We start from the raw sequence: 15,715 nt of genomic DNA, 5'->3' as shown, positions 1-15,715 counted from the left end.
CCCCAGCCCACTCTTCCATCGCCCCCAACATGCACTTCCCTTCCCACGGTAACTTCCCATGCTAGCGCAGGAGATGCAATATCTGGCCTTTCATTCCTCCCTTCCCACCATCCAGGGCCTCAACCACTCCTTCCGGGTGAACCTGCAATTTACTTGTACTACTTTCAATTTAGTATACTGTATTTGCTGCACACAATGTGGTGGTCTCTACATTGGAGAGACCAAACGCAGATTGGGTGATCGCTTTGCTGATCACCTCCGTTCAGTCCGCAGGTGTGACCCTGAGCTTCCGGTCGCTTGCCATTTTAATTCTCTGTCCAACTCCCACTCTGACCTCAGCCTCTTACACTGTGAAGCTTAACGTAAGCTCGAGGAACAGCACCTCGTCTTTTGATTAGGCATGTTGCAACCTTCCAGACTCAACATTAATTTGAATAACTTCAGATCATAACCACTGGTCCCATTTTTTCAGACAGTAGGTGCTGGTAATGGTTCTCCTGTTGCCATTCACAGCTCCTCTAGACCCATCTTTTGTTTCTTTACTTGTCCCATTACCACCCTCACACTTGTCCTCCACCCTATCACAGACCTTTCCTTTTGTTCTTCCCCCTCCCCCCCCCCATACCCTTCCCCACCCCCCCCCCCCCCCCACCCCCACAAACCCTTCTCCTGGCTCTGTACTTGATTAAAAGCTGTTAAATCTTTACTTCTTTCAGTTCTGCCGAAAGGTCATTGAGCTAAAACGTTAACACCGTTTCTTTCTTCACAGATGCTGCCTGACCTGCTGAGTGTTTCCAGCATTTTCTGTTTTTATTTCAGATTGAGGGGGTTGCTAGCTGTTGGGCGGGAAGGCTTGCTGCACCAGGCCACAGCCGGGGAACGGAGGGAGGGAGAGATCGTGGGTTGGGGGGGTGGGAACGTCGGGGTCAGGGTCCCGGAGAGATCGGTTGGGGTGGACATCAGGGGGGCCGGGGGGGGAGGGGCCCAGAGAGGTGAGTCGGGGGGGCAGGGAAATCGTGGGGGTCCGATCGTAGGGAGTGGGAAACAGGTTTGCTTGGTGAGCTGGGGGGAAGCAGTCCTGCTCCTCCAGGCCTACAAGCAATGCTGGAAAAGCACTTACCTGTTGGATTCGGCCATTCTCGCCTCTCTTCAGCTGCCGGGTTTCCCATGGCCTGGAAAACCCGGCTCGCAAACATTAACTCTTAAACGCAGTTAAAATTTGAGGCAATATTTAAATTAGGGACCAGCCTCTGGAGAGCTGGCTGGTCGCCCACCTCTCAACCCGCCCCCATTAAAACTGGATTTTCCATTTTTGAAATTTTAATCACCCCCACCCACCCTGAGGGTTAAAATTACCCCCATTAGATTAGATCGAAATGTAACTGTAAATGCCCTGATTTTATATCTTTTTGATGCATGTATGAGAAAAAGTACATCCCACCCTCAAAATATTCCTACCCACCCTCATTTATTGTGGATACGAAGAACTTCCATCAATAGTTGTTGGAATCATAGAACTATAGAATGATACAGCACAGAAGAAAGACATTTGGCCCATCATACCTTTGCCGGCTCTTTGAAAGAGCTGTCCAATTAGTCCCACTTTCTTGCTCTTTCTCCATAGTTCTGCAAATTTTTCCCCTTCAAATATTTATCCAATTCCCTTTTGAAAGTTATAATTGAATCTGCTTCCACTACCCTTTCAGGCAGTGCATTCCAGATCATAACAACTTGTTACGTAAACATTTTTTTCTCCATGTCGCCTTTTACCAATTACCTTATATCTATGTCCTCTGGTTACTGACCCTTCTGAAATTGGAAACAGTTTCTCCTTATTTACTCAATCAAAAAGGCCTCATAATTTTGAACACCCCTCCTTAACCTGCTCTGCTCTATTGAGAACAATCCAAGTTTCTCTAATCTGTCCACATCTCTAACCTTCATCAACCCTTTCCGTTACTTCATCAAAGAACTCAATCAAGTTAGTCAAACACAATTTGCCTTTAACAAATCCGTGCTGGCTTTCATTTATTAACCCATATTTTTCCAAGTGCCAATTAATTTTGTCCCAGATTACTGTCTCTAAAAGTTTTTCCACCACCGACATTAGGCTGACTGGTCTGTAGTTACCGGGTTTATCCTTCTCCCCTTTTTTGGTACCATTCTAGTAAGTCTCCTCTGCACCCTCTCTAAGGATTTGACATCCTTCCTAAAGTGTGGGGCCCAGAATTGGCCACAGTACTCCAGCTGGGGCCTAACCAGTGTTTTATAAAGGTTTAGCATCACTTCCTTGCTTTTGTACTGTATACCTCTATTAATAAAGCAAAGGATCCTGTATGTCTTTTTAACAGCCTTCTCAACTAGTCCTGCCATGTTCAAAGACTTATGTACGTACACGCCCAGATATCTCTGTTCCTTCACTCCCTTTAAAATTGTACCAATTAATTTATATTGCCTCTTCTCATTCTTCCTACCAAAATGAATCACTTCATACTTCTCTGCCTTAAATTTCATCTGCCATGTGTCTGCCCATTTCACCAATCTGTCTATGTCCTCTTGAAGTCTGATACTATCCTCCTAACTGTTTACTACATTTGAGTTTCGTGTCATGTGCTAACTTTTAAATTATGCCCTGTATACCCAGGTCCAGGTCATTAATATATATCAAAAAGAGCAGTGATCCCAACACCTGGGGGACACCACTGTACACTTCCCTCCAGTCTGAAAAACAACCGTTCACCACTACTCTCTGCTTTCTGTTCCTTAGCCAATTTCGTATCCACGCAGCCACTTCTCCTTTAATCCCATATTTCATCTTGTCAAAAACAAAATTATAGCGTTAACAAATTGAGCTGAGTTAAGCATATGCTGTTTTTATTCATGGCGGTATTTTGTCCCTGAAATTTTAATCTGTTCTCAGGGGCATGAGGAAAAATCTCTGCAGAACTCAATGATTTTGGAAAGGCAAAGAGATCTGGAACAGCAAATGACAGCCATAAAGTCCATAACACAGGTATGTTAGTTGAGTCTATTTGGGCCGTATTTTCCTCCGTTCATTTTTATCGAAAAGTGAATGTGCATGAGTAGTGGTGCACCAATAGAAAGTGCTATCGGACTATGTGTGTAATTTTCTGAGTACATGCTGGCAGAGGGTGACCTCATCCACCAGCAGCCCATATTGAAGAATTGTGGTGCACTGACTAACATTTTCTGATATGTGCCACTAGTAGGTGAGATTTCCCATTGCCATTGCATACTCAGAAAATTACTCCTTATTAGCCCATGTTTAATACTGCACTAAGAATTACTCCTATCCAAAAAAGGTGCAAGAAAATCGCAGCCCCGATTGCCGACCTCCTCCCCAGCCCCGATTGCCGAGCTCCCCCAAGCCCAAGCCCTCTCAAACCCGGGCCTCTTTTCTCTTCCCCCCCCCCCCCCCCCCCGCCCCCTTCCTGATTGCCAGGGACCGTCCTCAAGAGTCCCCAGCTGTGGCCACTTGCTGCTGGTGTTCCCTCCCACTCTTCGGCCAGACTACCCGTTTGGCCGGCTGCCAGGCGGGAAATGGAGCTAATAGATGATAATGAGGTTGTGCCGTTAAGCCTTGCCAGGTTCTTCGGCTGTTTCCGGCCTCACCCGCATCCTCCCCGCCACCCCATAAATATCGGGGCCCATATCTTTGATTCACTACATAATGAGGTCTTGATTTTGCCCTTGCCATCAGAAGAAGGCACCAGGTGGAAGCGAAGTGTTGCTCGATAGGAACTATACATTTCTTGGTAACAATTTACAGGGCAGCATCGACAGGTTATCTGTTGATGGAGGGATGGTGCATCACATGGGAACAACTAAAAAAAACACAAAATCTTAACCAAAGTTCTTTTTTGTTCTTCATAAACAGTTAGTAGAACAAGATGTAAAATATCTTGAGGACCTGCAGGATGAGTTTGATTTCAGATACAAGACACTACAAACACAAGGTAATTTTCACATTGAACAACTGTTTTCACATGTGCAGCCAATATCTGTGATGTTTGCCGATGACTTGAATAGGATTTAATGTTGATGTTTAAAATATTTAATTGGGGATGGGGTGCAATAGTGCTATTTTTGTGCTTTTGCAACAATAGTGTAACTAATGGACTCAGGTTTCCCCCCCTAACAGCAATTCCAGTTAATCAGTATTTACTTATACAGAAACAGATGTATATTTTAATCTCTAATGAGAATTGGAAAACCAATTATCAGGGTCAATTTTCATTTTCAGTTTTATGTCCGTTCCAAATGTTTTAGAACTGGTGCAAATCTTGCCCGAAAAGTCAGATGTAAATAGCACTCAATTTTCCTAGAACTGGTCTATTAGCGTGATTATTTGCGGCTGCAGTTACGAAATTGGATGGGTGCAGGGAACACACTGGTAATGGGAACAGAAAATTGTGTGCAGGTGAAATTTAAAGGAAGTGGCAGAACAAGGGGACAAAAATTATTATGGCCTTTACAAAGGCATCTCAATCCCTTATTGGCCTTTGTCAGGACTGAAAGAGTGGATTTTACACTCTGTCTGACACTCTGCCCAATTTTACGTCCCATTGAAGTCAGTGTGTGGAGCATGAGCCATGCACATGCACTGTTACAGGCAGGATCTACTTACGTGCACTGCAGTCCCACCAACACCCCCCACCCCCGCAGTGCATTTTGAGTCTCTGCCCATTTTCCAGTCAATATGTCCCATTGGCTGGTACACACTGGTTGTAATGGACCCAAAAATTGGCCCCAGCATCTCCCATTTCTTTTTATCAGAAATTTAACTTTGTTTTCTAATTGATCTCAGAACACAGTGATAGGAACAGTAGTCATGTGAAGGAGGAAGTCTTTTGGTTGCAAGGAATGCTCAACCAACTGGATCATAAACGAAAGGTAGAGTGCTATTATACAACATAGATACTGGTTCTATAAAAGTTTAAGAGCTTTAAGTGTTTCTGCACTTGGGATCCCCCCAACCACCATGCAATTCATCACCCCCTGCGCACATAAAAAGCATGTTCAAAATATTTAAATTAGCCAACCCCTCGGAATCTGGTGGGGTTGGTGCACCAAGGGCGCTGAAAGCATGGACCATTTTTAACCCCAATTGGGGAAGCGGCCCTCTAAGAAGCACTATTCTAGGAAGAGTATATTAACTCCTGGACTGATTCTAATTTCACTGTTTTTTGTATCATGCTGGAAATTTTGGCTTCTGGTCATCAGTTGACCTATAAATAAATCTAACCAAGTAATTTAGCCTGTTTACATTGGTCTGATGGTGTATTATTTTCTACCTTTCAGAAGGGATGGGAGAATGTAGTGGGCATCCTACATATTCTCCAATGAGCAATACACGTTATTGAGTATTAATTGTTAAGCCTGGGCATACTGCCCCGTACGCAGTGCATTTATTAGATTTTTGGACTGTAAGGGAATCAAGGGATATGGGGATCAAGCGGGAATGTGGAGTTTTTTTTTATTCGTTCATGGGATGTGGGCGTCACTGGCAAGGCTGGCATTTATTGCCCATCCCTAATTGCCCTTGAGAAGGTGGTGGTGAGCCGCCTTCTTGAACCGCTGCAGTCCGTGTGGTGACTGTTCTCCCACAGTGCTGTTAGGAAGGGAGTTCCAGGATTTTGACCCAGCGACGATGAAGGAACGGTGATATATTTCCAAGTCGGGATGGTGTGTGACTTGGAGGGGAACGTGCAGGTGGTGTTGTTCCCATGCGCCTGCTGCTCTTGTCCTTCTAGGTGGTAGAGGTCGCGGGTTTGGGAGGTGCTATTGAAGAAGCCTTGGCGAGTTGCTGCAGTGCATCCTGTGGATGGTACACACTGCAGCCACTGTGCGCTGGTGGTGAAGGGAGTGAATGTTTAGGGTGGTGGAAGGGGTGCCAATCAAGCGGGCTGCTTTGTCCTGGATGGTGTCGAGCTTCTTGAGTGTTGTTGGAGCTGCACTCATCCAGGCATGTGGAGAGTATTCCATCACACTCCTGACTTGTGCCTTGTAGATGGTGGAAAGGCTTTGGGGAGTCAGGAGTTGAGGTCAAAGATCATCCATGATCTTCTTGAATGGTGGAGCAGGCTCGAGGGGCCGTATGGCCTAATCCTGCTCCTATTTCTTATGTTCTTATATTCTTATTAAATGCAGGTACAAATTTTAGCTCACAGGAGACCTGATCTGCTTAACTAACCATGAACACGAGAGCAAATGCTAGGAAAAAGCTTGAACTGTAGCACCCTCGAGTAACTCTTACAAGGCCCAATTGATAGCTTGGTGGTAGGAGTGAGCTAGAAAATCAGGCTTCCAACTTTGCATGCCTGAATTCCAGCACACCACATTTTGCAACACATGATTTTTGGAGCTACAAGGACAGTGTACTTAAGGTCCAACAACAATTTAGGCAGTAAGTTCACTGGCGTCAGTACCCCAGGATACATTTCATTTGAATGTATTAAACACTTATATTCACACATCATAGTTTCGTGGCTGAAATGTTTGAGAGTTTTTATTACCGCAAAGCTACATCTTTTTGGGAAATGTGTTGGTCACTGCATTGCATCCAAGGATATTGTTGTGAGACATATGTTAGGAATCTACTCACTCTTGTATCTTTGTATGATCTAGGAGGTACTTCATAAAATCACAGAATTGTTAAACCAAATGGATTTTCTAATGAATAGACAATTGTTTGAAGAGCTAACAGACTGGAAAAAGCAACAACAAATTGCCTGCATTGGAGGTCCGCTCAACACCTGCCTTGATCAACTGCAGAACTGGTAGAGTACAAAGTATCAGAATTATCTGCAGTTTGCAGTGTTATGCATAGTTAATGTGATGTACTTTATGAGTGATGTAAATTCTTTTGAACTAGGTTTACGTTGTTCGCAGAGAGCTTATTTCAGGTCAGAAGACAGTTGAAAAAACTAGAAGAGTTGCTGCAGAAGGTGACCTATGACGGAGATCCAATGCCTCTGCAAAAACCTCATTTGGAGGAAAGAGTGAACATTTTGATTTGCAATTTCATCAAAAGGTACAAACCTCAATTAAAACAAAAAGGCAACTTTTTAAATATTGTAGCCCAGAAATTCTGGTGCAGGAGACAACTGCCCATGTTTTTCCTACAGTTGCATGGCCTGGGAGAACCCCAAATGCAGGTTCGGTCCCCTGGCTGGGCCTTTGCGTCTACAAATCGAGCAGGAAATCTAAGCTGGCTGAAACGGTGATTGGGGCCTTCTGAAAGGCAGCATCCTGAAGGTCCTGAGTGCTTCTGTTCATCCTGGGGTGGGGAGGAGTAAAAGTAAATTACTTGCCTGGCTGATCTTGGGCCTGCTCCTGGATCCCGCAGATCCTCAAGTCGGCAACATCTAGGAACAAGCCATAGCGCCATCTTTTCATGGGTGCTCCTGTGCTGGGTCGCCCATTGAGCAGAATCAGTGGACAATGAAGCAGAAGGCCAGGAATGCTCCCCCTCCTGTCTCATTAAAATAACAATGCTGAATCTGTACAGGTGCAGGCCCGGTAACACTTCATGGGGAAGCTCCACCAATTCCCGGTACAGTGTAATGGAGGTGGAGACCTGACTAAATAGGTTTCTGCCCCTTTTTCCTCTGTTCTGGTGAATGCAGACAGAAGAAACTTTCTCCTAATATTTCTTCTCACTCATCTCAAACATGCTACCCATTAGATTAAACAAACAGCAGCTCTGACTGTGCATGTGTCTATACCTTTACACTTTCCCAAGAAGGGTTGTTAAGGATGCAAAGTTATTAACCTAGAACAGGAGAAAATATGAAACTGGGGAAATAAAATAATCATATGGGACATTGCCTATAAGTACATAATAGTTCAGCTGAAAGTTGTTGGAAAATATCACATGCATGATTAGTGAAACAACCTCATCACTGTACTCAAATCTATCGCGATTTATCGACTTAAATTGCCAGATGTATATGTTAATTTTTAAAAATCTCCAATTATCTCTCCTCCTCCTCTGAAGGCAGTGACTTCTGCTGTGGCATGGTTTTATCAGCACCAGCAGCACTCGTACCTCACTGAAATGCCAATTCTTCATGTGTGAATCTAGACAGTGAGTGACAGCAGGTTATTTAACACTGGAAGACATCACAATTGAGCTTGATCCTGTCCTTGCCCAGTGTCCAGATACATACGCTCTCCATGAGTAGTTCCTGCATAGTGGTCAGGAGCGGGAGCAGGGCTGATTTTTCCAATCACTAACCCAACGACACTAAGTCCACTTTTAGCATCCTAGATGTTGTCTCAATCGACATCAACTAACTCAGCAATGACCATCGATCAAATCTGGTCTAAAAGGTCCAGCACTATGCCGGGTGGTAAATCTTCCTACTAAATCATGGAGGAGTAAACTTAATTTTGCACCATCTAATTTTCAAAATGAACAGATTATTAAGTCATAAGTAGATCTTCAATTACTCGTAACAAGAGTGAAAATGTCTATTTTCCTTCCAATATATTCAGTTCCTTTGTAGTGGAGAGACAGCCTTGTATGCCAACCCATCCACAAAGAGCAATGGTCCTAAAAACGGGAGTGCAGTTCACTGTTAAAATAAGGTGAGCATGAATTCCTGTGGTTGATAAAAGAATGCTGGGATGAAGTTTTGCTTTTAGTAAACATATGGGGCCCGATATTTACAGGGAGGCAGGGAGGGAGTGGAAGTTCATGATTGTGGTGGGGGTGGGAATCCCGGAAATGCCAGGAATGCGGAGGTCCTGCCAAATTTAACAGCGTGACCGCATTATAATTTTTTTTTTAACTCTGTTTTCCGCCTGACATTTGGCCAGATTGACAGGCTTGCTGGTTGCCGGGTGGGAAAGCCAGTGGCAACAAGCTACAGCCGGGGACTATTGGGGATGGTCCTTGGCAACCAGGAAACATCATGGGTTGGTGGAGGGGGAGGGGGGGGTTGGACCAGCAATGGGGAGGAAGGGAGGACCAGGAAAGATTGTGGGTTTGGAGGTGGGGGTGGGGGGAGAGGTCAGCTAATTGTGGCAGAAGATTTGCTTGAGGAGCCAAGGGGAGGCACTCCTGCTCCTCCTGGCCCATAAGCAGTGCTCTAAAAAGCACTTATCTGCTGGAGCTGGCTGTTCCCGCCTCCCTTTAGCTGCTGGGTTTCTCAAGCCCTGGGAAATCCGGTCCTCAGCCATTAAATTTAAATAGCTGCCAAAATATCAGGAACGGAGCTCCATTTACATACTGTAATGATAGACCCGCCTCTCCAGAGCGGGTTACTCATATGCCCCTAAACCTGCCATTGTTAAAAGGGAAGCAAGTGCATTTGCGGCGGGTTGGGGACATGTTTTGCATATTTGCCGATTTAGGACCCCCCCCCCCCCCGCCACAACCCCATCCCTCTCCCGCCCGTTCTGGGGGAGCCAGTTAAAATCCCCCCACAAGGACTGAGAATCCTTCGGCAGCAATTTCGGCAGTAACACCGGGACTATGCCCAACGCTGCCCGCTAGCGGTGCACCCATCGGAGTCTGCGGAGTCAGGGAGAGGGCATCTCATTTGTATCCCCTAGTGGGTGCCCACGTCACTCTGGGTGAAGACATGACCACCAGGCCCACACTGCCAGAATGGTTGCTATCCATGAGTTGGGGGGGGGGGTGGCGATGGGGGAGTAGAGAGACCTGATACTAAGGGGGAAATTTACCCCCACTGGACGGTTGGGGAAGGGTAGGGGGTGGGTTAAAAATTCAAAAACGGGAAACGTGATTCCAACACACCCACATCTGGTTTTAATGGAAGTGGGTTGGGTTGACTAACCTTCTGTCCAGAGGCGGGCCCCTAATTTAAATATTTTAATGTGGCTGCGTGTCTCAAATTTTACCTCTGTTTTAAATTTAATGGCTGCGGGCCGGGTTTCCCAGGGCTCAGGAAACCCCGTAGCTGAAGGGAGGCTAGAACGGCTGGATCCAACAGGTAATTGGTTTTTACAGCACTGCTTGAGGAGCAGGAGTGCTTCCCCCCGGCCCCCCAAGCTAACCTGTTTACCTCCCTGCGACCAGCCGATCCCCCCCTCCCCCCACACCCCGCGATTGGCTGACCACTCTCCCCCCCCCCCCCCCCCCCCCCCCCCCCCCCGATCTAGCCATGGCCTCTCCCATGTCCCCCCCGACCCACGATCTCTTCCTGCCTCCCTCCTCTTCTCTCCCCTGCTGCGGCCTGGTGCCGCAGGCCTTCCCGCCCGACAGCCAGCCAACCTCTCAATCTGGCAGTCTGCTGCCAAGAAACAGATTCCAAAAATTTAAATTTCTATGTTTCCCAGCTGCTGCAACTCACCCCTGCTCTCTCCCCGCCTCCGTGTAAATATCGGGCCAAATGTTTTTGTTAAAATTACCATCATCTTTGGAGTCCACGTCTGGAAATCACTCCCCCACCCTGCGGTGCGGCTCACTTATACCATTCTGTAGGCTGGCGTTCCTCAACTGACTGGACAAATCGACCTCCATCCTTATGCTGGTCGTACTGTCGTTGGGGAAACAGGAACTCTGCATATAGGGAATCCCAGCCCCCGGTCCTATCCCCGCCCACTTTGGATTACTGACTTTGTATTCCATCTGTTTCTGACAAACTCCCATCGGAGTTACAGTGAGAGTCTGTTGGAACGGCTGAGTAAATTTAGCTCCATGAACTGTCTCTGTTGTTCATGCACAAGGGCAGGTTTTTTTTTAAAGTTTTAAATAATTGATTGTCCTTCTACGATATTACTAACCCTTCAGTTGTGATGTAGTAGTAGAACGAGTGTTAGTAAGTTTGAAAGGCTTGTTTTATTATACAATGAGAGCAAAAAAGATAAAACAGTAGGGCAATAAGAGAATGGAGATAGACTCAGTGACCTGCCTAGACAGACAGAGTAGGTGCAGGCTCTAGCACATACCTCACATACCTCAGATTCAGATCTGTGAACAACACTGCAGGTGATGCCCTAGTGTCTAAGTAAAAACTAATGTAAAAATAAGAATTGACATTTGCAAAAGTTTTCTTTGCTTTGTAGGTTTCTGGTAAAATTACCTGAACTGAACCATCAGCTAAAAGTGAAAGCTACAATTGACAAGTAAGTTAAAATAATATTTTATTTTCAACCTAATAATTAGGATTTTAATTATGTAGTTTTTTTTATCTTTCTCTTCTCATTTGCTTTCCTTTTGTTTTCAGGGAAAGTTCAACAGCAAGAGGGTAAGGGAATGAAAATGAAAAATTACTCAAAACTTTAAAATTTTTTGTTAAACATTGAAATAACGTATTCTCCATTCACAGATATCGCAAATTTAATATATTAGGCACTAACAGCAAAGTAATGAACATGGAAGAGTCAGTCAATGGGAGTCTCTCTGTGGAATTCAGACACTTGGTAAAAATTCTTTGTTTATCCATTTCATAATGAACAGTTGATGCTAACATTACAATGAATCTGCCTGATTGAAAATATTAATTCAAGGTTCCCCTGATTGCCTAGTGGATAATAGCACTATCTGCTATTGGACTACACTGTAAAGAAGGTCCAAGTTTGATTCTTGGTCTGTCTTGAGTTGGAGCACTACAATTGGGCAGCATATCTGGGCAAGAAAGGGGAAAAATCAGCAAGGGTTCCCACTCCTAATTGTTATCTAGTCGCTGATGGAAATTATTTGATTAGACTCAGCTGTGATGTTTCCCGTGGTAAAATAGTCTGCTGACGCTCCTTATCTCATCTGATGCTTGAAGAATGCCATTCTGATGAGGTGCTAGCTTGGGTCAACTTGGCTTAGTTGGTAGCAATCAAGCCTCTGGGACAGAAGGTTATGGGTTTGAGCCTCATACAAAGATTTAAACTCATTATCAAGACTGACACTCCTGTTCAGTACTGAGGGAATGCTACATTACTAATGTTAAACAGAGATCTCATTTGCCTATTCAGGTGGATCAGGTGAAAATTAAAAATTATTCAAAGAAAAGCAGGGAGTTCTCCTTGTCCCCTGGCAAGCATTCCTCCCTTAACCAAAACCACCAAAGAAACTGGTCACTCATTCCATGATTGTAGGACATTGCTAACACTGAATGGCTGCCTACATAACAGTCACTGCACTTCAAAGGTAATTCACTGTGTGAAGTGCTTTGAGATGAGGTACTATGTAAATGCGAGTACAGCACAGTATTAGCGGCTGTCAATACCCATGGAAGAGTCAGTGCCTTCGGGAGAAAAATATTAATTCAATATTTGCATGTTTTGACAGCAACTCAAAGAACAGAAATCTTCTGCAGGAACCAAAGGAAATGAGGTAAGATTTCCTATTGTATTGATTAAATGAGTTGTAACAAAATAGCCAGAGCAATAAAATAGCAATTTCCTACAACTCCTAAAACAATAACAGGATACAGTGTAAACACTTAAGCTTTTAAGTGGCAGATTGATACTTTCCAAAATATGTTAAATGTTAAATAAAGCATGTGTGTAAAGCATAAATTCACCAAGAGGATGACAGGGATGGGAATCTATAGTTATGAAGGGGGACTTAAGATGATGGGACTATTTCCACTGGAGCAGTGAAGGTTAAGAAGAGATTCAATGGAGTATTTTTTAAATTATGAATAATTTTGATATGGTGAATAGGGAAAGATTATTTCCTCTGGTTGGGAAGTTAGTAACAAGGGGTCATCAATTTAAAATTGTAACTATAAGAGAGTGAGGAGAGAGGTTAGGAGAAATTTCTTAATGCAGAGTTGTTGGAGCATGGAATGCTTTGTCACAGGGAATAATGGAGGCAGATAACATGGCATCTTTTCAGAAAGAAGTACTTGAATATTTGAAACAGAGGAATAGACAGGATTATGAGGAGAAAGCAGGGCAGTGGGATTAATTTTGGATTGCTCGAGCGAAGAGTAGTTTAAGTATGATTATTACATTTAATTGATATTGTATGATATTTTCCATATTTTCTTTGTAAATATAATCACCTTGGTTCAAATTCATTCCTAATTAAAAAAAAAACAAATTCTAGTTCACAAACTGAAATGAAAACTGGTTGTGCGGCTTATTTCTGAGGGAATTTAGGCTCTATTAAACAATCATATCTTTCCAATATAAATACTGTACACCTCAATGAATTAGTTAATAGTCCCTTCTTATACTAAATTCAAATATTGTAAACAATTTTACAACACCAAGTTATAGTCCAACGATTTTATTTGAAATTTACAAGCTTTCGGAGGCTTCCTCCTTCCTCAGGTAAATGTCAGGAACTCCTCGAAGCCTACGCATTTATAAATCACAGAACAATACATGGTGATTACAGAAAGTCTTTGCAACTGCCCGTTGCCAAGGCAATCTCAGTGTTCAGACAGAGAGGTGTTACCTACAGAGCCCCCGAATATACAGTCAACAAAAAAAAACAAACAGAAAAAAAACAGAGAGAGAGAGAGGCAGAAACATCCGGAAGGCAGAGAAAGCCAGCAAATGACCCGTTACATTAAAAACAGATAGCTTTTGTTCGCTGGTGGGGTTACGTGTAGCGTGACATGAACCCAAGATCCCGGTTGAGGCCGTCCTCATGGGTGCGGAACTTGGCTATCAATTTCTGCTCGACGATTTTGCGTTGTCGTGTGTCTCGAAGGCCGCCTTGGAGTACGCTTACCCGAAGGTCGGTGGCTGAATGTCCCTGACTGCTGAAGTGTTCCCCGACTGGGAGGGAACTCTCCTGTCTGGCGATTGTTGCGCGGTGTCCGTTCATCCGTTGTCGCAGCGTCTGCATGGTCTCGCCAATGTACCATGCTCTGGGGCATCCTTTCCTGCAACGTATGAGGTAGACAACGTTGGCTGAGTCACAGGAGTATGAACCATGCACCTGGTGGGTGGTGTCCTCTCGTGTGATGGTGGTATCTGTGTCGATGATCTGGCATGTCTTGCAGAGGTTACCGTGGCAGGGTTGTGTGGTGTCGTGGACGCTGTTCTCCTGAAAGCTGGGTAATTTGCTGCGAACGATAGTCTGTTTGAGGTTGGGTGGCTGTTTAAAGGCGAGTAGTGGAGGTGTGGGGATGGCCATAGCGAGGTGTTCGTCGTCATTGATGACATGTTGAAGGCTGCGGAGAACATGGCGTAGTTTCTCCGCTCCGGGGAAGTACTGGACGACGAAGGGTACTCTGTTGGTTGCGTCCCGTGTTAGTCTTCTGAGGAGGTCTACGCGATTTTTTGCTGTGGCCCGTCGGAACTGTCGATCGATGAGTCGAGCGTCATATCCCTTTCTTACTAGGGCGTCTTTCAGCGTCTGTAGTTGTCCATCGCGTTCCTCCTCGTCTGAGCAGACCCTGTGTATTCGCAGGGCCTGTCCATAGGGGATGGCCTCTTTGACGTGGTTAGGGTGGAAGCTGGAAAAGTGGAGCATCGTGAGGTTGTCCGTGGGCTTGCGGTAGAGTGAGGTGCTGAGGTGCCCGTCTTTGATGGAGATTCGTGTGTCCAAGAAAGAAACTGATTCTGAGGAGTAGTCCATGGTGAGCTTGATGGTGGGATGGAACTTGTTGATGTTATCGTGTAGTCTCTTTAGTGATTCTTCGCCGTGGGTCCATAGAAAGAAAATGTCGTCGATGTATCTGGTGTATAGATTCAAATAGGCAAAGTGCTCTTGCAAGGAGTACTTGGTTCTTTTTACCGAACAATCCATTTTGTTTGTCATCTTTCTGAATTTTGCTGTTATTCACTCAATTCTACAGGGTCCTCTGATTGTCACAGAGGAGCTCCATTCGATCAATTTTGAGACGCAGTTTCGTCATCAAGATTTGATAATAGATTTAGAGGTGAGTTGATTCAAGCTCTTTTTATCAGACTACATCAGTAACATTGCATCAATTTACTAATATGGAATCCTAGTTTTAAAAGTAAGAAACAAATTGTAAGGACTCACAACACCTTTTTAATGGAGAATTTTTGTTCATCCATGGATTTGTTCAGCAGGAATTACTCCTGGAAAAGGACGGCAATTTTTATTTCATTAAAAAAATGCCGATTGTATGTACATGAGCATAATGTTCCAAATTTACATACAATAATAATAGCACTTATCAGTTGGGAATCTTTAATCAGTTTCTCTCTGTTATCTTCCCCTTTACAGTATTGACTGCATCTCACTCTGAATGGTACTTCACTTTTCCTATCGCTCCCTCTCCACAATACCACTATCATTCTCTGAATAGCAACTCTCTCTGTACAGCATCTCATTTTCAGAATAGTACATCTTTCTGTCGCCCTGAAAGTGATAAAGCCATAAAAAGGCCAGTAGAATTTTGGATTTTATAAGTAAGGGGCATAGAGTACAAGAAGTAAAGTAATAATGATGAATTTATACAAAACACTGGTTAGGCCACAGTTAGAGTAGTGTGTGCTCCATTGTAGAAAGGACATTAAAACCATAGAGAGTGTTCAGTGTAAATTAACCAGAATGATGCCAGGGATGGGAAACTATAGTTATGAAGAGATACTTGAGATACTAGAGGGCTGATTTTACCCCTCCCATCGCCCCCCCCCCTCCCCCACCGTGCCTGACAAGAACATGATTAAAATAGAGGCTGCGCCTGCCCCGCTTGGCGCTGCACTTTCAACGGTCATAATTTTAACTTCCAGGTTTCGGGAAACATGCAAGGCCCTTGCCACAGGCAGGCATGCCACACGGGAACAGGCCCAC

At 44.4% G+C, this 15,715-nt stretch overlaps 1 protein-coding gene across 1 annotated transcript in view; it reads left to right on the top strand.

Annotated features, from left to right (window-relative positions):
- stat4 (signal transducer and activator of transcription 4) overlaps positions 1-15,715 on the top strand; it is an 81,743-nt gene that overhangs the window by 36,965 nt on the left and 29,063 nt on the right. The window contains exons 5-15 of the mRNA XM_067987754.1: positions 2,921-3,013; positions 3,899-3,977; positions 4,829-4,914; positions 6,649-6,800; positions 6,896-7,054; positions 8,521-8,613; positions 11,059-11,118; positions 11,220-11,240; positions 11,322-11,415; positions 12,278-12,322; positions 14,748-14,831. Coding sequence (XP_067843855.1) covers positions 2,921-3,013; positions 3,899-3,977; positions 4,829-4,914; positions 6,649-6,800; positions 6,896-7,054; positions 8,521-8,613; positions 11,059-11,118; positions 11,220-11,240; positions 11,322-11,415; positions 12,278-12,322; positions 14,748-14,831 — 966 coding nt within the window. The remainder of the gene's footprint in view (positions 1-2,920; positions 3,014-3,898; positions 3,978-4,828; positions 4,915-6,648; positions 6,801-6,895; positions 7,055-8,520; positions 8,614-11,058; positions 11,119-11,219; positions 11,241-11,321; positions 11,416-12,277; positions 12,323-14,747; positions 14,832-15,715) is intronic.

Source organism: Heptranchias perlo, chromosome 7, assembly GCF_035084215.1.
Source record: "Heptranchias perlo isolate sHepPer1 chromosome 7, sHepPer1.hap1, whole genome shotgun sequence".
Classification (NCBI taxonomy): Eukaryota; Metazoa; Chordata; class Chondrichthyes; order Hexanchiformes; family Hexanchidae; genus Heptranchias; species Heptranchias perlo.
The sequence above is the reverse complement of the archived record's forward strand: the minus strand, read 5'-3'. Positions and strand labels throughout refer to the sequence as shown.